The 23123-nt window shown below is 38.9% G+C and overlaps 1 protein-coding gene and 1 non-coding gene across 4 annotated transcripts; both read right to left on the bottom strand.

Annotated features, from left to right (window-relative positions):
• Positions 1–13389: 13389 nt before the first annotated feature.
• Positions 13390–22004, bottom strand: RBMX (RNA binding motif protein X-linked). Of its 3 annotated transcripts, none has more exons than XM_037061993.1 (11): positions 21821–22004; positions 20419–20549; positions 20114–20220; positions 19423–19594; positions 18800–18952; positions 18504–18618; positions 18281–18424; positions 18123–18205; positions 16290–17498; positions 15332–15407; positions 13390–14639 (listed from the first exon to the last, which is right to left on the bottom strand). In XM_037061993.1, exons 2-9 carry the CDS (start codon positions 20525–20527, stop codon positions 17188–17190), a joined length of 1194 nt encoding a protein of 397 aa, XP_036917888.1. In that variant the 5' UTR covers positions 20528–20549; positions 21821–22004; the 3' UTR covers positions 13390–14639; positions 15332–15407; positions 16290–17187. The 3 variants fall into 3 exon arrangements, with proteins under 3 accessions (XP_036917888.1, XP_036917887.1, XP_036917889.1); XM_037061992.1 differs by having other exon boundaries at positions 20419–20546; XM_037061994.1 differs by having other exon boundaries at positions 18281–18406; positions 20419–20546; positions 21821–22002.
• Positions 20300–20367, bottom strand: LOC118998092 (small nucleolar RNA SNORD61). The gene has a single exon (XR_005068804.1). It is a non-coding gene; the product is annotated as a small nucleolar RNA SNORD61 (small nucleolar RNA).
• Positions 22005–23123: the final 1119 nt, after the last annotated feature.

The raw sequence follows: 23123 nt of genomic DNA, 5'->3' as shown, positions 1-23123 counted from the left end.
GCAATAAAAAAAATCTTTCTACAAAGAAAACTCCAGGACCAAATTTTTTTAGTGATTTCTATCTTTTAGGTAAAAGACAATACCAATCCTAAACATACTCTTTCAGCAAAGAGAGTAAACATTTCCTGATTTACTTTATGAGATCAGCATTACCCTTAAGCTCCAAATTCACTTTTTACTTGCTCTATGAAAATAAATCTGAGCCCTGGCTCATGTGGATCAGTGGATTGATCACTGGCCTGCAAACCAAAGGGTCATCAGTTCAATTCCCAGTCAGGGCACATGCCTGGGTGTGGGCCAGGTCCCTAGTGGCAACCACACATTGATGTTTCTCTTCCTTTCTTTCTCCCTCCATTACCTCTCTTTAAAAATAAATAAAATACTTTTAAAAAAAAAGAAAATTAAACTGAGCCCTTCAAATAATTTTAAAAAGATTTTATTTATTTATTTATTCCCAGAGAGAGGTGAAAGGAGGAAGAGAGGGAAAAAAATGTCACTGTGGACTTCCAGCCAAGATGGAGGCATAGGTGAAAACACTGTGCCTCCTCGCACAATCAAGTTTAAAGACAACAAAGTTTTAGTCAAAAAACGCAACCAAGACTTCTGCCAAGATGGAGGCATAGGTGGAAACACTGTGCCTTCTCCCACAACCAAGTTTGAATACAACAGAGGTTTAGTAAACAAAGATGCAGCCAAAGAACAGAAAATTGAACTATAAGGAAGTCCGACAACAATGAACCTTTCAACCAGACTGGTAGGAGGGGCAGAGCCAGCAGCAGAGCAGGGACAGGCAGGAAAGATCCCCCAACCCTAGGTGCCCAGGCAGCCGGGGTAGCATCGGGCGGACCCAGTGAGGATGCAGGGCGACGGGCTGACCCGGTTGCCCATTCACGCACAGAGGGACGGACCACGCAGGCCCCTGTAGCTGCAATGACGGGAGGCAGCAAAGGGGACTGCCACTGATTTCCTTTGACCCCCGCCCCCACATACAGTGTCACAACCCAGCAACTGAGTTGCCCCGCCCTGGTGAACACCTAGGGCTCCACTCCTCATACATAACAGGCACGAACAGTCCAAAATATGGCTCAAGAAGAACTCAAAGCCCCAGAGCCAATAACTCTAAGCAAAAAAGAAATAGCGAACCTCTCAGATGCACAGTTCAAAACACTGGTGATCAGGATGCTCACAGAACTGGTTGATTTTAGTCACAAATTAGAGGAACAGCCCTGGCTGGTGTGGCTCAGTGGATTGAGCGTGGGCCTGCAAACCATATGATCACGGTTCGATTCCCAGTTAGGGCACATGCCTGGGTTGTGGGCCAGTTCCCAGCAGGGGACTCACGAGAGGCAACCGTACCTTGATGTTTCTTTCCTTCTCTCCTTCCTTTCCTCTCTAATGAAAAATAAATAAAATCTTAAAAAAAACAAATTAGAGGAACATATGAAGGCTAAACTAATTGAAATGAAGAGAAATGCACAGGAAACCAATAGTGATGGAAAGGAAACTGGGACTCAAATCAAGGAGGTGGACCAGAAGGAAGGAAGAAATAACCAAACAGAAAAAAGAGGAGTTACAAGAATTCAAAAAATGAGGAGAGGCTTAGGAACCTCCGGGACATCTTTAAACGTTCCAACATCCTAATAATAGGGGTACCAGAGGGGAAGAGCAAGAGCAACCAGTGGAAAACTTATTTGAACAAATAATAAAGGAGAACTTCCCCAGTCTGGCAAAGGACATAGACTTCCAGGAAATCCAGGAAGCTCAGAGAGTCCCAAAGAAGTTGGACCCAAGAAGGAACACACCAAGGCACATCATCATTACATTAGCCAAGATTCAAATGAAGGAGAGAATCCTAGAAGCAGCAAGGGATAAGGGGGCAGTCACCTACAAAGGAGTACCCATCAGACTGTCAGCTGATTTCTCAAAAGAGACCTTGCAGGCAAGAAGGGGCTGGAAAGAAGTATTCCAAGTCATGAAATCCAAAGACCTACAGCCAAGATTGCTCTATCCAGCAAAGCTTTCATTGAGACTGGAAGGGCAGATAAAGTGCTTCTCAGATAAGGTCAAGTTCAAGGAGTTCATCATCACCAAGCCCTTATTATATGAAATGTTAAAGGGACTTATATAAGAAAAAGAAGATAAAAAATATGAACAGTGAAAGGACAGAAAACTGTTATTAACAACCACACCTAAAACAAAAGCAAACTAAAAGGACAGCTAGATCAGGAGCAGAACCAGAGAAAATGAGATCACATGGAGGGTTAGCAACTGGGGAGTGGGAGGAGGAGAAGGGGGGGGGAAGGTACAGAGAATAAGTAGCATAGACGGTAGGTAGAAAATAGACAGGGGGAAGGGCAAGAATAGTATGGGAAATATAGAATCTAAAGAACTTGTGACACATGAACATAAACTAAAGGGGGAATGGTGGAGGAGGGGTGTGCAGGGTGGAGAGGAATGAAGGGGGGGAATGGGACAACTGCAATGGCATAATCAATAAAATATTTTTAAAAAGCAAAAAAAAGAAAAGAAATGTCAATGTGGGGTTGCCCCTCACATGCCCCCTACTGTGGATGTGGCCTGCAACCCAGGCATGTGCCCTGACCAAGAACTGAACCAGCAACCCTTTGATTTACAGGTCAGCACTCAATCCACTGAGCCACACCAGCCGGCACAAATCTCAGCCCATTAAATAATTTTCCATTGCCAGCTGGCATATTAGGCTAAAAAAAGAAACTTTTCCCTCCTTAGTACTACTCTTAATACTTCTGGCCACCAAATGTTTGTTGTTTTTTTTCCCCACATTGACCTATTCTATAATAGCCGAGTGGCCTGCAATCCTATCTACCTGGTGTTCGTATCAGATTCCACAAGTTAAGGGCGCAGTCCCAGAAGATGGCCCCCAGTTAAGATATCAATCACAAGTCTGGGCCTTCTGTGCTTCTGAATGATCTGCTATAAATCAGTTCACACCTTCCCCTCCTCAGGTTTGATAATTTGCTACAACAATTCACAGAACTCAAGGAAAGCATTTTACTATTATTACTCATTTGTTATAAAGAATACAACTCAGGAACAGCCAAATCAGAGACACATAGGACAAAGTATGGGGAAAGGGCAGGGAGCTTCCATACCCTCTCTGGGCACTTCACCCTCCCAGCAACCCTATGTGTTCAACTGGGGAATTCTCCAAATTCTTTTGGTTAGTTTCTTTAAGGCTTCATTACAAGGTTACCATTGATTAGATAATTCACCATTGGTGATTAATTCAACCCCTGTCTGAGGTCAGGGGTGAGGCCGAAAGTCTCTAATCACTTAATCATTTCCTCTGTCAACCCTTGTCCCCTGTGCCCTCCCCATTCCTTAGGAACTCTCAATAACAAAAAAACATTCTTTTCACCTGTGTCACTCTGGAGTTATTTCAAAAACTAGGGACAAATTTGATATTTGTCCCTACCACAAAGATGCTACTTTACCACTCCAGAGCTGGTTCAGGAGCTGGGATGAATACCAAAATACATAAATTTCTTATATCAGAGTATCACCTTAGGTTTTGTCAATAAAGGGCATCAGAAACATTGCAGGAAGAACAAAAATTTTACATCCCGATTCTGGTGTGCTTGCTTGGCTGCCTCTTGCAGTATCTGCTTTTTCGTCTTCTCCATGTCTGGTTCCTGCTGTGATGATTGTTTCTTCCATCCCCAGGTTCTTAAACATTGCTCACCACTTCTCCCTGCATGCAGTGGGTAGCAGCTTCCCCAGCATCTCCCAATCCTCATCCCAGCCTGGGACAGTTTTACAGCTGAGTACTTCTGGTGAGACACCTCCCTGTGAACAGCCTTCTCCAGTACACTGAAGGACAGATTTCTAGCAAGTTCTGTGAGTGTGACACTAGTGACTCCTTTATTCAAGAGGCCACATCCACACCTCTCCAACAATGTCTATATTTAAGGCAGTAGAGTGGGAATGAGGCTCTATCAAAGAGTAGGGGGTCCTTGAGTACTCCATCTTGGTCCTGGAATTATTGATTATATATTTTTCTCTTCTATTAATATATCTAGTACAATTCAGGAACAATATTGAGTTCCTTTTACCTCTAAGTATCACTTCATTATTCCTATCCATGTTAAATTCTTTATATCAAACCTCCCCTGTTCTAAGTACTGTGTGGTTTCTCTCTCCTGATTGGACCCAAACTCGGATGATGTGGAGATAGACCTTAGAGAGTAGCAACTGAAGACAGACCCCCAAAATAGGATTTGGGGATTGGTTTGTTCATGACTTTAGGTTTGAGCTCAGTGCTCCTTGTAAATGGGAAGAGAGATTCTAGTAATCCATGGCATGCAGGGGCATCACAATAAATCAAGACATATCAACTGAAGCATGTACTTTGAGAGCCCAAGTGGTTGCTGTAATTAACCATTGTACCAGTAATGATGACCATAAAGACTGGTGGTGAGTGGATTCTTTTGAAATCACTTGAGTGCTTACAAAGAAAACAATTACAGGCTCAAGCCTTGGCCAGTGCCACTCAGTGGTTTGTAGCATCATCCTATACACCAGATGGTTGGAGGTTCAAATCCTGGCCAGGGCACATGCCTGGGTTGTGGGTTCAATCCCTGGTTGGGGAGTATATGTGAGGTCGCTGATGTATATTTCTCTCTCACATCAATGTTCTCTTGCTCTGTCTCTCCCTTCCTCTCTCTTTAAATATATATATTAAATTACAAACTTAACTCCATTAACTCTCAGCTCATAAGTTTGTAGCTGCAGGTCTGATATTCCTGAAAATCAACTGGACAGAGTGCTAAATTATGAGTTGAATTTGGTCTCATTAAGTTTCTCATGTGAATGGAGACATCTATTTAGACCCAGATGAAACTGACAATAGTGAATCCTGAAGCCATTCTGAACCTCCCTTATCAATTGTTGCCCTGCAGTGCCTAGAAATAAGACTTCTGTTGCCTAAAATCTTATGAACAATCCAAAATATGTGGGACACTGAGAAAGCAATGCTAAGAGGGAAACTCACACCATTGCAGGCCTGTCTCAAAAACCAAGAAAAAGCACAAATAAACAATCTAATTTCACACTTAAAGGAAATTGAAAATGGACAACAAATAAAAGCCCAATGTGAGTACAAGAAAGAACATAATTAATATCAGAGCAGAAATAAAAGAAATAGAGTCTTAAAAAATGATACAAAAATCAATGAATCCAAGAGCTGGTTCTTTGAAAAGATCAACAAGATTGACAAACCTTTTGCGAGATTCATCAAGAGAAAAAGAGAAAGGACCCAAATAAATAAAATCAGAAATGGAGGAGAAATAACAATGGACACCAAAGAAATACAAAGGAATATAAGAAAATACTATGAACAAGTATATACCAAAAAATTGGACAATCTAGATGAAATGGATAAATTCCTAGATATATGAAATCTTCCCAAAATAAGTCAGAAAGAATCAGAGAACCTGAATAGACAGATTATATCTAATGAAATTAAAAGAGTAATTGAAAAACTACCAACAAACAAAAGCCCTGGACCAGATGGCTTCACAGGTGAATCTTATGACATATTCTAAGAGGAACTAATACCTCTCCTTTTCAAACTATTTGAAGATAAACACAGAGAGTTTATCAGTTGTGTTTATCTTTCTGAAGATAAACACATAAGAAAGAAAATTATAGGCCAATATCCCTGATGAACATAGATGCTAAAATCCTCAACAGAATATTAGCAAACTGAATACAGCAACACATCAAAAAGATCATACACCATGATGAAGTGGAATTTATTATAGAAATGCAAGGATGGTTCAACATTCACAAACCAATAAATGTGATTCACCACATAAACAAAAGGAAGGATAAAACCCATATGATTATATCAATACATTCAGGAAAAGCTTTTGATAAATCCAGCACCATTTATGATAAAAATTCTCAGCAAAGTGGGAATAGAGGGAACATACCTAAACGTAATAAAGGCCATATATGACAGACACTGCCAGCATCACATTAATGGACAAAACAACAATTGTCCCCCTTAAGATTGGGAACAAGACAGAGATACCCACTTTCACCTCTCTTATCCAACATAGACTTGGAAGTCCTAGCCACAGCAATCAAACAAGAAGAATAAATAAAAGGCATCTAAATTGGAAAGGAAGTAAAACTGTCTTTATTTGTACATTACATGATATTGTACATAGAAAACCCCAAAGATTCCACCAAGAAACTACTAAACTGATAAATTAATTCAGTGATGTAGCAGGATACAAAATTAACATTCAGAAATCAGTGGCATTTTAATACACAAATAACTAACAGAAAGGGAAATTAAGAAAACAATCCCATTCACAAATTGCTTCAAAAAGAATAAAATACCTAGGAATAAACCTCAACAAGGATGTAAAAGACCTGTACTCAGAAAATTATAAGACAATGAAGAAAGAAATTGAAGAAGATACAAATAAGTGAAAGCACACACTGTTCACGGACAGGAAGAATTAACATCATTGAAATGTCCATACTACCCAAAACAACCTATAGATTCAACAAAATTCCTATGAAGATCCCAATGACCTATTTCACAAAACTAGAACAAATATTCCAAATATTTATATGTAACCACAAAAGGCCCCACACAGCAACAACAATTCTGAAAAAGAAGAATAGAGTGGGAGGAATCACACTACCTAATATCAAACTATACTGCAAGGTCATAGTAATTAAAACAGCCTGGTACTGGCATAAAAACAGACATATAGATCAATGGAATGGAATAGAGAGACCAGAAATAAACCCATACCTTTATAGTCAATTGATATTTGACAGAGGAAACAAGCACATACAATGGGCTAAAGATAGTTTATTCAATAAATGATGTTGGTAAAATTGGATAGGTACATGTAGAAAAATGAAAGTAGACCACCTTCTTACACCATACATGAAAAGGTCAAATCAAGGAACATGTATAAAGGACCCATAGACAAAGAAAACTGTTGGTGGGGGATTGAATGTGGGAGGTGGGGAGTGGGTAGGGCAGGGGAAGGTTATGGGGGGAAATGAGGACAACTGTAATTGAACAACAATAAGAAAAAAGAAAAAAAGAATAAATTCAAAAGTGATCAAAAGCTTAAATGTTAGACCTGAAACTAGAAAACTGCCAGAAGAAAACATAGGCAGCAAAATCTTGGACATTGCTTGTAGCATTTTTTTTTTAATCAGGTATATCTTCCCAAGCAAGGGAAACAAAAGAAAAAAATAAACAAATGGACCTTCATCAAACTTAAAAGTTTTTACACAGCAAAGAAAATCATCAACAAAATAAAAAGACAACCCACAAAATGGCAGAACATATTCATCAATGCATCTGATAAGGGGTTAATATCCAAAATTTATAAAGTACTTACAATACTCAACCCATCCCCCCCCCAAAACAACCCAATTTAAAAATGGGCAAAGGACCTGAACAGACACTTCTCCAAAGAGGACATACAGATGGCCAATAGACACAAGAATGTAAAATTCTCCTGTGAAATCTGGTCCAGGGCTTTTATGTGTTGGGTTTTTTGATTACTGCTTCAATTTCATTAGCTGTTATTGGTCTGTTCAGGTTTTCTGCTTCTTCTTCATTTTAAGATAATTTTCAAAAATCTTGCGATGACCTCCCCTGGGGCAGATTTCTTGAATGTGGATGCTAGTCTTAAGATCTTAGACTAGCATCCACATTCCACAACCACCTTAAAATGCCACTAGACCCACAACTAGGGTCAAATTTCACCATACTCCAGGTGGCCAAGTAATATATAACCCAGGAAAAATAACTTACATACCAACCGGCAGAGTAGATGGGCAAATAATGGAGGATGCACACCACTGAATACTATGGCATGGTTAGAATCAACTAGGTGTATATTTTGCAATATGGGTAAATCTTCAAAACGTGATGACGTTAGAAGAAACAATAAATATAATACCATACCATTTACTTAAATGTAAATTTAAAATATATGCATATAATGTATTATTATGCAATCAGTAAAAACACAAATTGAAATACACTTAAAGCATTAGAACGGTTATTACTGAGGAGTAGGGGAATGTAAATAGAAAGTGAAAATAAAATGAGAAAAGCCCTGAGTAGATTAATCACAATAACGTATAAAAAAATTGAGGAATATGACTCAGGAGAAAAGGAAAAACCTTGGCTTGCAGTAGGGACTTTCAGTCCTTGACAAGAATCTGATCTCACATAAGGTGCAGGCTTCCCTCCCCAATTCCAGCCCTGAAGATGACAAAGAAGAAATTGGAAGATGATGAAATCTACTATTTATGTAGCATTTAACCATGTGACAGACACTATTAACTCAATCTTCCCAGCCAATGCTATTATATATTATCCTCCCCATTTCACAGATGAGAAAACAAATATAGACAGGTTAAGTAAACTTGCCTACGGTTACACACATGGTAAAACTGGAGTGAATTTGAACTCAGTCTGTATCACCTAAAGTGTCTGGAGCAGGGGTAAAGTTCAGGGGAGAGTGGCCTAAAATGGTAGAGGGGCAGGCACCACTACCGAGATGCCAGGAGAAATTTCTAATTGTACTCTTTTCCTCCTGCCCCCACATTGCTGAGATCATCCTCTACCTTAACATCATGACAGCAGTTCCCAGTCAACACGAGCTGCTGGAGTGGGGAGCATATTACATGTGCAGGTATACAGGCCATGTGATCTCCTACTAAACATAAACTAAAACCCCAACCCTCCATCCTGAGCTAGTAAAAATCTAGACCCTCAAGACAGGAATTTGGCCAAGACTTCCTTGAGGAATCTTACTAACCCAAGAGGAAAAACAAAGGCAGGGGTTTACCAACAAACAACCCCCACAGTTAAGCTCAAAGTCAAAAAGCCCTCAGAGTTTAGAATTTAGTATTCTTATAATCATGAGCACAAAACCAAAAACTTCCATTCATTTTTAGGAAAGATTCTAACATGGAAGATGGAGTTGAAGTAGAGGGAAAAAACAGCACTAACATCAAGAGGCAAAAAACACTCTGCAGGAAGAAAACTTACAAAATTAGTATCTATACAGAACTTACTACAAAGCTACAGTAATCAAAATAAAGGTAGAATATTAAGAAAGTAATGTACCTCATTCTATGTGATTCTTACAAAGAAACTTGGTATCAGTGAGTAGTCTTTTTGACAGATACCAAAATAAATGGATATCCATGTATTTAAAAATAAGTTTCGAATCCTATCTTACCATTAAAAAAATTAACGTAAAATGGATTATAAGGTGGTATCCTTAATTTGCATCTCTGATTGGAGACATTGAGCATCTTTTCACATATCTATTGGCCATCCGTATGTCCTCTTTGGAGAAATGTCTATTCAGGTCCTTTACCCATTTAACTGGGTTGTCTTCTTGGGTGTTGTGTAGAAATTATATATTTTGGAAATTAATTCCTTATCACATGTACCATTGGGCAATATGTTCTCCCATACAGTGGGTTGCCTTTCCACTTTGTTCGTTTCTTTTTGCTGTGCAAAAGCTTTTCCGTTTGTCTTTTTTCCTTCATTGGCAAAAATATTGGTACCAGAAATGTCTGAGATTTTACTGTTTTCTTCTAGAATTTTTATGATTTCATGACTTACACTTAAGCCTTTATTCCATTTCGAGTTTATTCTTGTATAGTGTAAGTTGGTGGTCTAGTTTCACTTTTTTAATATGTCCAGTTTTCCCACCACCATTTACTGAAGAGATGGTCTCTATTCCATTGTATGCTCTTGTTTCTTTTGTCAAATGTTTATACCATAAAAGTGTGGGTTTATTTCTAGGCTCTGCTCTGATCTATAATGCGTTTTTATGCCAGTACCAGGCTGTTTTGATTACAATGGCCTTGTACTAGTTTTAGACACAGAAACATGGACAACAGTTCAATGACAGCCAGAGGCAAAGGGGGTTGAGGGAGGTGAAAGTGGGCAAAGGGGAGGTAAATGGGGATAGGAGACTTGACTTTGGGTGGTAAACACACAATGCAGTATGCAGATATTTTTATTGAGTTGTTCGCCTGAAACCTGTATGGTTGTAGTAACTAATGTCACATCATTAACTTCAATAAAATGCCACCAGATTTGTAGAAGATAGAAAAAAAAAAGCATAATGACCTCCAAGTAGGCAGTTTCCATAGGTCACTAGAATAACCACACAATTTCGATGAGTTAGACTTCAACTGCTCATCAAGAAAAATAATAACACTTGAAGCAGAACTGCCCAGCCAGGTTGACTCTGAATTCCTGACCCAGAGAAATTGTGACAATATTTACTGCTGTTGTAAGCTTAAAAAGACTAAAAATATTTGCAACACACATATCTGACAGAACTTTTATCCAGAATATTTAAAAAGATGATCAAGCCATGACTGGTGTGGCTCAGATAACCGGGCACTGTCCTGCAAAGTGAAAGATCACTAGTTTGATTCCTGGTCAGGGCACATGCCTGGGTTGCAGAGAGACAACTGATTGGCAACTGATTCCCTTTATCCGTCCCTTGCCCTCTAAAAATAAATAAATCTTTAAAGAAAAGACAATTTTTGAAATGGAGAAGACTTGAACAGTTTGTGATGATAAGCAGATGGTTCTAATAACATAAGAAACTGTCCATTATGAAATGCAATGTGACATTCTGGACTGGATCCTGGAACAGAAAGTAGTGGACCAATTGTGAAATCTGAACCATCTGGATTTTAGTTAGTAATAATAAACCAATGTTAATCTCTTCGTTTTGTCAAATATACCGTATCTACATAACATTAAAATCTGGGTGAGCCCTGGCTGGTGAATCAGGGGACTGAGTGCTGGCCCGCGAACCAAAGGGTCACCAGTTCAATTCCCAGTCAGGGCACATGCCTGGGTTGTAGGCGAGGTCCCCAGTAGGGGGTGCGTGAGAGGCAACCACACACTGATGTTTCTCTCCCTTTCTCCTTCCCTTCCCCTCTAAAAATAAAATCTTTAATAATAAAAATTTTAAAAATCTGCGCAAACTAAATGAAATAGGAACTCTAAGCTAATTTTGCAATTTCTTTTAATTTAAAATCACCCCAGGTTTTTAAAGCACTCAACATTAGTCATCAGTAAAATGCAAATTAAAATTACAATGGAAAGACAAATACCTTATGGTTTCACTTCAAGTACAAAGTAAAAAACAAAACAAGAGGACCCTGGCTGGTGTGGCTCAGTGAATTCAGCAGCAGCCTGTGAACCAAAGGGTTGCTGGTTCCTTTCCCAGTTGGGGCACATGCCTGGGTTGCAGGCCAGGTCCCTGGATAGGGGTATACACGAGACAATCCTGTCAATTTCTCTCCCTCCCCTCCTATCTTAACAATAAATTAAAAATCTTTAAAAACACCTAAACAGTCCAGGCTGGTGTGGCTCAGTGGACTGGGTGTTTTAGTCTGCAGACCAAGGGATCCCTGGTTCAATTCCCGGTTGGGGCACACGCCTGGGTTGGTGGCCGGGTCTCCAGTTGGGGGCATGTGAGTGGCAACTGACTCATGTATCTCTTGCACATTGATGTTTCTTTCCCTCTCTAAAAATTAAAATAAATAAAATCTTTAAAAAACCCTAAACAAAAGAAAAATTCAGAATTACGTGGTTAGGCAGAGAGGAAGAATGGATAAAAAAGATGTGAAGGTGAATATAATCAGTACTGTGTTTAAGTTTGCATGACAGGTGGTTACTAGACTTGGTGATCACATCCTAAGCTATATAAATACTGAAACACTATATTATATACCTGAAATGAAACTAATATTGTTTACTAACTATACTTAAAAATAGCCCTGGCCAGGTAGTTCAGTTGGTTAAGAGAATCATCCTGATACACCAAGGTTGTGAGTTCAATTTCTGGTTGGGGCACATACAAAAATCAAGCAAGGAATGCATAAATAAGTGAAACAGGAAAGCTGTTTCTCTCTCCCTTCCTCTAAACTCAATAAAACTTTAAAAATAAAATCAAATCACCAAGTGATTCCATCCCACCCACCCACTAAAGTGGCTAAAATAGAACAGCAACAATGTTGGAAAGCAACCAGAACTCTTGTAAATTAGTATTAGAACATTAAATGGTACAATCACTTTGGGGAAACTGGCAGTTTCTCATACATTACATCATCTACCCTATTAACAATTCCACTCCAAGATACTGATCCAAAAGAACAAAATCATGTCCAATACTTGTACAAGAATATTAATAGAAATATTTTAGTCTCAATAGCCCAAAACTGGAAACAGCTCAGATGTCCATCAATAGAATGAATAAACTATACACCATGACATATATACACTGGAATTGTACACTGTAATGAAAATGTGAACACACCACATAATCTCAAAAAACAGAAAGCAGCTAGTCGTAAAAAATACAGTCATGGAGGATTTAATTTATATGGAGTTAAATATGTAGAAAATTTTAATGATAGAAATCAGGTGGTTGCTTCTCTGGGGGTGGGAGATGAGCTTACTGAATGGGATGAAAATTTCTCTGGAACTGGTTTTGGGTTGAAGTTATTCACAGAACAATACTCAGCTCTAATATTCCCTTTCCATGTGGTTAAGTTCTGCTCAACTGCAAAACCCAATTTGTGTGTCAGTAAAATTAATGTATATTAGAACCACAAAAAATGGAAGCTGCCCCAGTGGCCTGGCCCATGTCACAAGTCTAAGCTCAAGTCAGCCTACATACACAGGAAACACCTGTCAAAGAAACCTAACATTACACCAATCACAATCCTCCTACTCAGCCTTAGCTAGCTCACCTTACCCTCCTAATGCTCTATAGATCTTGGGAACAGGGATACCCGTAACCCATGGTTTTCCCTCGAATAAAAACAATTATCAATCATTTTGTGGCATTAAACATCAGGAGTCAGATGTATGTATAACAGGAGATAAGAGCCAAAAACCCAAGTTGCCATTACAGCAACAGTAATCGGGTACTGGATCAACAGCAATGCTGAAGGACTTTGTCCAAAGTGGGATTCACTGCCAAACTGAGTTACCTGACCAAAATGCAAGCAAGTTTAAAAGTGCTACAGGACATCTTTGTTATTTTAGCTTTTAGATTTTGTAGTTATTGCTACCATTTCATTTCAGGGTTAAGGATTAAATGAAATCACCCAAACTACCTTGATGCCTACTTGAAGCTCACTGCCCAAATAAAGGAAAAGTGTACCTTAAGTGACTATGTTCCCTAATAAGTACAAGTGTCATCAGGGAATGAGAACTACCCTGGGGGGAAGGGGTCATGTTAATGTCATACTTAAGCCTAAATAAAGTCCTTATTGCAAAAAAGTAAGAAAGAACCAGGGCCACAAAAATGCATATTAAGTTTTATTAAGTTTCAAATACAAAACATTCCAAAAAGAGGAAAGTGATCTATAATACCTACGTTTTATATTCAACTAAACAAAGAACACACTATCATTCTGTTTCTTTTACAGCCAGTATAAAGCCAGAAGAATCAAGACCAATTCTTTTCCAATGAGAACGGAATTAAGTCTGCTGGGTCAATAAACTATTTGCCAAACAGCTGTCTGGGCATTTAAGCATACTTCTTAATTTGAATTTAACATTCATATTTACTATGCTCAATGTTCTACACTATCATCAAGGTATCTAAATAAAACCTCAGGAGCCAAAAGCATAAACCCAAGTAATTTAGATTCTAGGATCGAAGACGTTTATGTAAGTGCAAGAGCAATTTAAATTTGGTCAATACCCTCAGAGTCTGTGACTAAGAGTGTCAAGTGAGGGTTACTTTTTTTTGGATTATTCTCCACAATCGCAAATGTTGGACATGATAGTACTGCTATCTTGCTATGCAAAAATTCTCAAGTTGACTTGGTTCTTCTAACCCAACAATTCAAATGTTTCCTCTGAACAATAGCTTTTATACTATTGGCTCTAATCTCCAACATGATGTTTTATCTCAATTTGTTTCCAAGACAGGAGGTAGGGGTAAAGTAGGCTTACAAAATCAATAGTTTAAACAAAAGCCAAATGATCCGATTTTGTTTCCAGTTTTTAAACATACTTTCAATCATTTTAGCCATGATTCCAGTTACTTAAGTTTCTAGATTGACTCTTCCCTTTAGTTTTGTTTTATGACTATGTACCACTTCTGGATAAACAGCAGGAAGTGTTTCACTTGCTGAAAATCAGACACTTTACTGGATAGAGATACCATGGATGCCTTTCATTTTCTAATTAACTTTCTGACATTGACAATTAGGAAGTTGTAAATCAGAGTTGTTCCTATGACTTTAGCTAAACAAAATGAAAGCCAAAGCTATAAAATCTACATAAAGAACCAGAAGAACTTCCTCACTACCTCCACTTACTAATTTCCTTAATTACTCCCCTTTCTCCACCTGGTCAATCATTACTTATTTTAAGTAACTACCACTCCCTAGTTAAGAGTGCTAACCAACACTGATGCCTTCCTCAGACCCACAAAGAACCCTTGAAGGCAAAAAAACCCCTATTGCCTGCACCAAACCAATGATGAGCACTGCTTATGCAACTGTTGTGCCTTATCCACAATCAGCATTCTTCTGCTTCAACAACTCTGTAAAATGAAAAGCATGCGATCACATCAGGACATGTTTTAAGCTGAAAATTACTACCCCCTTACCTATTCTTTAAATAGTTAACAACAATGCATTTGCTTTAAGTTGTTAAGCTCTCAAGAGTAACCATAAATACCCAGTAAAATTCCAGTAAGGGTCACTTTGGTAATATCAAGACTATGTTAATTATATCATTACACCAATAGAACTGTTACTCAAACGGGGAGCTTAGTAACAGCTGCATCTAGTCTGCCTTTAATGGACTGTACTGTGGCTCTGCAAACCATCAGGCAGTAATAATAAAAAGGGTGTTTTTTTTTTTTTTTTTACAAAATGCCCAGGAGCAAGTCCGAACCTGGTACAAGAAAATTTTGTTCATGTGCCAAAGCATGAAGTTCGTTACCTCTACTCAACAACTGCTTATGCAAACATAGTACTAACAGATTTTATAAATTCAAAAATAGTGGAGTCATGCATGACTGAGCCATAATGGAAATATACTTGTGTCTAAAATAACTTCATCCTACATTCAAACCAATGTTTAATATGCAAGGTGTCGCACATTACTTGATTCTCCTAATCCACAAGTTAAAATTATCCCTTTTATAGATAACTTGTTAATATTCCAGCCATGCAAAGTAGCAAAACTATAGTACTTATAGCTATAAAGGCCTCTGCTTTCAAAACTTACCTTAGTATTTGATTTCTCTTGCTGCCAGGTTTATCTAGTGTGAATAAATCAGCATTCTGTGACCATAATCCTCAACCTGTAAAAATTAAATACATAACTAGTTATCTTTCTTAAGGAAATTCTTCAAAACTTGCCTATAACTTACTGCCCCCTTTGCCAGAAAGAAAAGGCAAGTTCAGACTTGCAGCTTAACGTATTTCATGTTCTACTACTTCTCTTAATTGGTGGAAGAGTCACTGGCTTGGAATGGACTGGAATGTCTTAAATGGGTAAGTTGCATGGCTTATGGATTCTCATTCTGTTCCAATGGTGCACTGCCATGTTAAATCCATAAGTTGAACGGACATAACTTATTTGAAGGAATAAGTGCAGTACAAGGATTTTTAGTTGGAGGTCTTCAAGTTTACTATATTCAAGAGCATCTTTTTCAACTCCGTGGCTGGACCTGGGTCATGTTGCCTCAGGTTTTGCTTTTTAAAGACCACTTGCAATAGATTTTCTCCATACAGTGTAGTTTCACAGAACTAAAAACAAGTCAGGCATCCAACTAAATGTCAAGTTTACAATGGCTTACAGGGGTAAGAAGAGGAGGACCCCAAAGTCAAGCCATTTCCTATATTGACTAAAAGTCTAATTTGAAAAATGTTAAAATATATGAAGCATGTTTAAAGGTCTTCATCAAAAATACTTAAAAAGTTACCCCCCTCCCAAGCCCCAGGTGGTATTGGTAAACAGTTGTATTAAGGCCTTTAAGTGTCATACATGCTTTTTAAAAAAAAAGAAATCCAAGAGTTGAATTTGTAAGACTTCTAATGTGCTACAGAACACTTTGCTTTTCCAAAAGTTTTTTTTTAATCTAGAAAGCATTTCCACTGCCATGAGGTACAGTATGTTTCACTGTACTATGAGGAAGTGTTCAATTTCGACTTAGACGGAAAAACTAGTTTGCTTTGCTTACCATCTTTGCTGTTTCACAGGCATTTGATGCTTTAAATCTGATGTGGAATGCTGATAGATTCACTTTTTAGAAGTCATAAGCCTTTGAGAAGTTGGAGATAACTTCATTGCTTATCTATTTTCTCCTTTGCAATCAAGCTGTTCCTTAAAAGTGAGACACTACAGAGTTGCAAAAATTTGAAACAGTAAGAGCAAGCACCGTTTGCAGCTTCATGGTTGGTTTTGGCCAAACTTTTTATTTAGTATTCTGTAGTTGCTTAACACACACTTAAATGGTCTTATTGGGGGAGGGGGAAAGGGGAGGTGAGGTTCTTGTAGATTCCCAAGGAAATGTCAGAAAGGCAAAATATGGCCAGCACTATCCATTTGTTTTGGGTTTACTGGGTGAATAGCACTTTTTTTACATAAGCATCTGATCTCAGGTTTTTCATACTGAGAACATTTGAGATTTTAGTTTGATGACAGTATGATATCCTAAGAGTAGCATACCCCAACCACCCTCTAATAGCTAGCTTGTTTGTATAGGCTGAGGGATTCATCTTTCTATTTTAGATGGCTAGATGTTTGTAGAAAATCTTAGAATTGCTTGCCTCATTTACTGGGAAAAAATTAGAAAGTGGCCCTTTAGGGACACTTTTACTTGGAAAATTACAACACTAGTACACAAGTCAAGCCTTAACACATTTAACATTTGCTTGTAAGAAAGCAATGCCTTAAGATTAAACATGTTTTACTTTTCTCCTCACAAGAACATAAAAATTATGGAAGGGGAACTTAACAGGAAATTTAAAAAAGGTAACACAATTTTTTCTTTTAGTAGTCCTTGGGTAGTTATGACAGAATAGGTTCCACTTTTTGTTTGTTTCTTTGAACAGGGATTTTGGTCCAAAGTTTTGTTTTTAATATCTGCTTCTGCCTCCCCCTCTATCAGATCGGCTTCCTCCACGGCCACCACCCCTTGGTGCTCCGCGGCTTGAACTGCTGTAGGAATCACGTGGAGGAGGGTACCCCCTTTCCATAGAAGGGGGAAGCCCTCTTTCTTGTCTGCCAACCCGATCACGACCACTTGAGTAGAGATCACTTCGGCTGCTTGAGTAACTGTCTCGACTTCCACCATATCCGTCACGTGAGCTGCTGTAATCATCATAGCGACTGCTTCCACCATAAGATGGCGGGGGCCCTCGTGTAGGTGGAGCACTACGTGAGTTACCTGCAGGGTCAATGGTCAGGTAATATGGCAACACTATAAATTGTATATATACAACATTTAAATCTGAATTTACAGAATTTTTGTATTAAACGTTTACTTTCTCAACTGGGAGGTTTTAAACTCTGCCATTGCTGGCCATTAACAGGGATTTGCTCATTTGCTGAGATATGGAAATGGATGGGTTTTAATGTTTGTTTGAAAAGACTGAAGACGGTGTGTATTTCAAGAGGATATTCCAGACAGCTTGTTATTTTATAGTAGACACTCAGCCACTTTCCAGTGATAAGTTGCAATTTTGAACTGTAGACTTTCCTTCATATTGTAATGGTAAACATTTGATGTTGTTAATAAAATTTTTAAATTGTACTTTCACTGTTGGGGGAAAACACATAAGGCTGCCAATTTAAGCAAGCAAAATCCCCTCCAAAGCAAGCAAACAGCCTCAAAAAAAATTAGAAAAAACAAAAGCCCCTCACAAAACTAGGAAAAGCCCAGCTTATAGTTATCCCCTTAAAAGCAAGCAAACATCCCTTTAAAAGCAAGCACCACACAGCCTAGTAAACTGGCTCATGAACCTAAAAACTCAAGCTGGTGATATTCAAAGACACTAAACCAGTATCTTACCATAACTGTCATATGAATCCCTGTAGGAACCACCACTTGGATGATCTGAATAGTCACGATCACGACCATAGCCATCTCTATCACTAAATTAAAGAGAAAAACCTGTAAGCCCCAGAATATCAAATTTCACAGCAAAACCACGAGGGGAAGTTATTTACCTATACCCTCTTGATGGATAGTCATCACGTGAACTGGAATGACCATAATCACGGTAAGTATAATCTCTTGGTGGTGGTGCATAATCTCTTGTATCACGAGAACTTGGGTAATCTCTGCTTGAATAGCTACAAAAATAAAAATAACTTGGTTTACACTTTTAGTGAGCTCCTCCTCCCTTCAACACTAATTATTAAATGAGACAAAGCTACTACTTTTTGTTACCTGTCTTTAGTAGAATATCCATCATCTCTTGGGGACAAATAAACATCTCTACGAGAAGGCAGGGGTTCCCTTCTAGGCGGGCCTCCATAACTATCTCTTCCACGTGATACAGGAGCTTAAGGAAAAACAATCATCATTAAAATATACCCAAAGAAAAAAATTAAAATGTGAATTTAGACACAGGCAATGAAAACTAGTAATTAAGTGACATATGACATGGAAGTAAATCAAGATATTTTGTTCTCTACAACCTTTTGTGTTATGGTGATAGGACATACTGTTAATGGAGCATTTACCTCTTCCTCCCATTCCACTGCTGCTGCGAACTGGTCCTGAAGGAGCAGATCTTTTAGGAGGAGGACCCCCACTTCTTGGGGGTGGTCCTCTTTTTACTGGAAGTGGTCCCCTGGAAGAACTCATGTTGAAATTCATGGAATAGCCACCATCATCTACAACAGAACAGAAAAGTATGTCAATACTCTTAAGAGCTGTAAAAAGATCTTTGCTAGATCCTATTTGTTTAATTGGGAAATCTTGCTTTAATTTTCATTTTTACAAGACTAAGAATGAAGTCTACATAGACTAGTAAAATAAAGCTAAAGGGTAGCCTTATTTTAATATGCCCAAAGACTTATTTCATAATTTTAATATGAAATTTTAATGTGCCCAAGGTCCTATGCCTATCAAAATGTTTTTCTGCAAGTGCTTTTTTTCCAAAAGAGTAAAACTACCTGGATAGGTTATTTTCCATTATTTAAAAAAAACTATTGTTTTCAAGTCATTATCACTTTAGTAGATGAGCATGTGTTCTCAATGGCCAAAGCTGGCCCCTTTCAACAAAGACTTAACCAAACCACACATGGTGTAGGTTTGCAGTTCTAAGTTATATACCAAGTCCGAGATAGGCCCAAGTCATTACCCATGTGTCCTCCCCGTGAGGGAGGTCCCCTGGTTCCTCCACTTCCTCCTCTTCCGCCTCTAAGGCCTCTTGGAGGGCCTCTGCTTCTTGGAGGTGGAGGTGGTCCACGCCTACCACTTTCAAATGATGGTTTAGTGGCTTGTTCTACCTTGATGGCTTTTCCATCTAGGGACTAAATGATATCAAAGTGGTTAATTACATCAATGTTTAGAAAGACCTGGCAGAGCCACTGTGCATTGTAACACTAATACCCCTCAAAATATAATTACAGATAAATTTTACTCACTAATTAATCTAAGAAAACTACTTTTTCATTTACTTAAAATGCCTAATAGTCTTTAAGTCTGCTACTGATGGTTTGAAGCATATATGGTAGAATTCACTGCATTACTAGTAGGTAGTATTTTAAACAAGAACAGCTATCAACTTACCAAAACTAATAACCCAAAATAAAAAGCAGGCTACTAAAGTAGTTTACAAATCCCAGATAAAGTAAACACAATATTCTGAATTCTTGTTACAGTGAAATCTATAAATCTGGTTTTAAAGTTACAAAGGGCTAAAATCACAGGATCCTGGAAAGGTACACAACTCAAACAAAATTCAAGAGATGCCCTAGTCCAGATCCAGCTAATGCTGTGCTATTATTTTATGCACTAGTAAAACACTATCAGTGTGCAGACAATCTCACCTTTCCATTCATGTCTCTGGCTGCATCCTTAGCATCTGCTGGGCTTTCAAAGGTGACAAAAGCAAATCCTCTTGATTTGTTGGTCTCACGATCTTTCATCAGAAGTACTAAAAAAAAGTTATTTTGGGGGGTAAAAAAGTGTTATTCTAGTAAGAATACATTAAAAAAAAGAATCTTTAAAAAACAAAGCTCAGAACTTCTTAGAGGACAAAATTATCATTTCAGATGATCATTGCAATTAAATTCATCATAGCTTCCCTTTTTAATTACAAAATAGCCCAGCAAATACTTTCAGGTAAACTCACCTTCCACTATTCGTCCATATTTGCCAAATACTGCTTCAAGGGCTTTCTCATTTGTTTCTGTATTGAGGCCACCAATGAAGAGCTTTCCTGGGCGATCAGCTTCAACCATTTTACCCCCTGGTGAGAGTCTACTGAAAAAGAGTATATACAGTATTATCTTCCCAAGAAAAAGTTCCTCAAGTTTATCGGACACACGTTTTTATTGGGGTCTACTTTTCTTGTCTTACTGAAACCACTACTCTTTAATAACTAAAGACACCAAAAGCAGTATTTTCTAAGCAACGGCAGGAAACCCAAATTAATTAACCCATAACAGTTTCCATTACACTGGTTAAAGGACCAACTTAATTTTTGCCTTTACCCTTAATCTACCTTGCAGTTTTAGTCAAGTATCGGCTACACGATATTTGAAAAAGTTTGTTTTAATCCCAGATTTCCAGCCTTTTAAAAATACAATTACATCCTAATTACCCTAAAGACTGACTCATTCAAGGTCACAGACCAGATGCGGATCCTTAACACCAAGCACTGTTCCAAGAACGTTGTATTTTATCATAGGTGTCCACAGTAAATTTATTAAGAAATTTAAAGTTTGAGGCAAGTTCTGTCTTTCCTTTTAACACAGCCCTTGGCCGGCCGAAAAGGTCACAAAAACTTCAAAGTGCCAAAAATTATTTCATATTAAATAATGGAACATGAAAACCCTGTGTCGCTCAACATTCCATGACTGCAGCTGAACCCAGTTTAAAACCATCTTTAAAAACCCATGAAATCCTGGCTGGGGTGGCTCAGTGGATTGAGTGCGGGCCTACGAAGGGTGGCCTGTTGGATTCCCCGTCAGGGCCCACGCCTGGGTTGCAGGCCAGGTCCCCAGTTGCGGGCATGCAAGAGGCAACGACACACTGATGCTTCTCTCCCTCTAAAAATAAACTTGAAAAAAAAAAAAAACGTGGAAAACACAAAATGGCGACACTTGGACTCAGCCCAGAACAACCGACACCGGCCGGAGGAGTAACTGTTACTCGTAACAAGGGTTGCTAAAATTCAAAGGGATTCCTCTCCAAGGTATAAATGAACAACGACCCCGTGTACGAGTGCACGTGCCCATCCATAGTGCTGGCGCCATCCCAATGCAGGTACCGCGGTGGCGCGGTATGTCCTCGTCCAGCTGCATCCCTGACCTCCGCTACTATCCCTGCAGGCAACAGCCGAACTTTCTCGAGTGATGCAACCAAAACGACCACTACATTTGTGTACCTCCGACACTCTCAGCTATAACTAAATAGGTCGGCACCTTTGGGTTCTTAAAATGGCGCCCGTCAGCCCCATCTCCTGGGAGATAATCCGAAATTCTAAAATGGCAAGAGTGGCTGGAAAAATGCTAATGAAAAGATACACTTACCGTAGGGGTGACGACGGTTTCAAGCTCCTATGAGCTCCCCAACAGGGGTTTCCTAGCCGCTCAGCACGAGGGAGGGCCAATGGCTCCCAAGACGGAAGAAAGAACCAGCTGGAACTACTGCGCAACGAGGGCGAACAAAGGAGACAGCAAACTTTATACTGCCCGGGAACGAGGCTGAAAGACCCGGATGAAAACGGAGCTTAGAATTTGAAACGCAAGAAGTGTGTGTGGGGCGGGGGAGAGTTCCCAGCCTTCCCATTGGCTATCTTCTCTATCATTCACTTTTGCCTCCACCCCCTTTTCCGGACTCGCAGTTTTTTGGCCCGCGCAGGTTTTAACCGTCTTCCCAGCCCCCACCCATGTTCCTCCAAACCCGCGTTTTTGCTTTCCTCTAAAATGGTTCGTAGGCCGCAGTTAATAAAGAACTGAAATTATTGTGTGTTCTACTAAGCCAGGCACAGTGCTAAACTTTAACACCCCATACCTCACTTAATTCTCAAAACTAGCCGTGATTAGGGTAGATATTCCTATGCCAATTTTGCAGAAATGGAAAAAAAAGAACTTTGGATAATAAAATATATTTTACCAAAAATGTGTTTAACAAGAATTTTCAGTGAATGGGTAAAATTCTGATAAATATCAGATGGGGAGAAACAACATAAAAATGGCAGGCTCTGGGCTAGGCCGTGAGGCTATAACCCAGAACAAGCGAGACAAGGGCAAGACACCTCCATGGTAAGGCTGCCAGATTTAGCAAATAAAAATACAGGACACCAAGTTAGTTTGAAGTTCAGATAGTTTTTTCAGTGTAAGTATGCCCCAATATCATGCACAAAGTAACCTTATTTACTGTTTATCTTAACTTCAAAATTAACTGGGCATTCTGTATTTTATCTGCCTATCCTACTGAAGGAGGGATTACAAAAATTAAACATTTTGTAATTTCTTTAAAAACTAAAACAATAAATCCGCCCTGGCTGGCGTAGCTCAGTGGATTGAGCATGGGCCTGCGAACCACAGAATCTCGGTTCAATTCCCAGTCGGGGCACATGCCTGAGCTGCAGGCCAGTTCCCAGCAGGGGACTCATGAGAGGCAAGCATACATTGATGTTTCTCTCCTTCTCTCCTTCCCTTCCCCTCTACAAATAAATAAATAAAATCTTTTTAAAAACAACTAAAACAATAAATTCAATTAAATAAAACAACTGCATGTGGTGATTAATGCCAGGGAGGGCAGTAAATGAGGTGCTTTGATGGACAGTATTTGGGAGACCAAATTTGATTTAGACATCAGGAAGGTCTA

The sequence above is a fragment of the Sturnira hondurensis genome, unplaced genomic scaffold, assembly GCF_014824575.4.
Source record: "Sturnira hondurensis isolate 20B ecotype Veracruz unplaced genomic scaffold, ASM1482457v3 Scaffold0013800, whole genome shotgun sequence".
NCBI classification, from domain to species: Eukaryota; Metazoa; Chordata; class Mammalia; order Chiroptera; family Phyllostomidae; genus Sturnira; species Sturnira hondurensis.
This window is presented reverse-complemented; position numbering and strand designations above follow the sequence as displayed.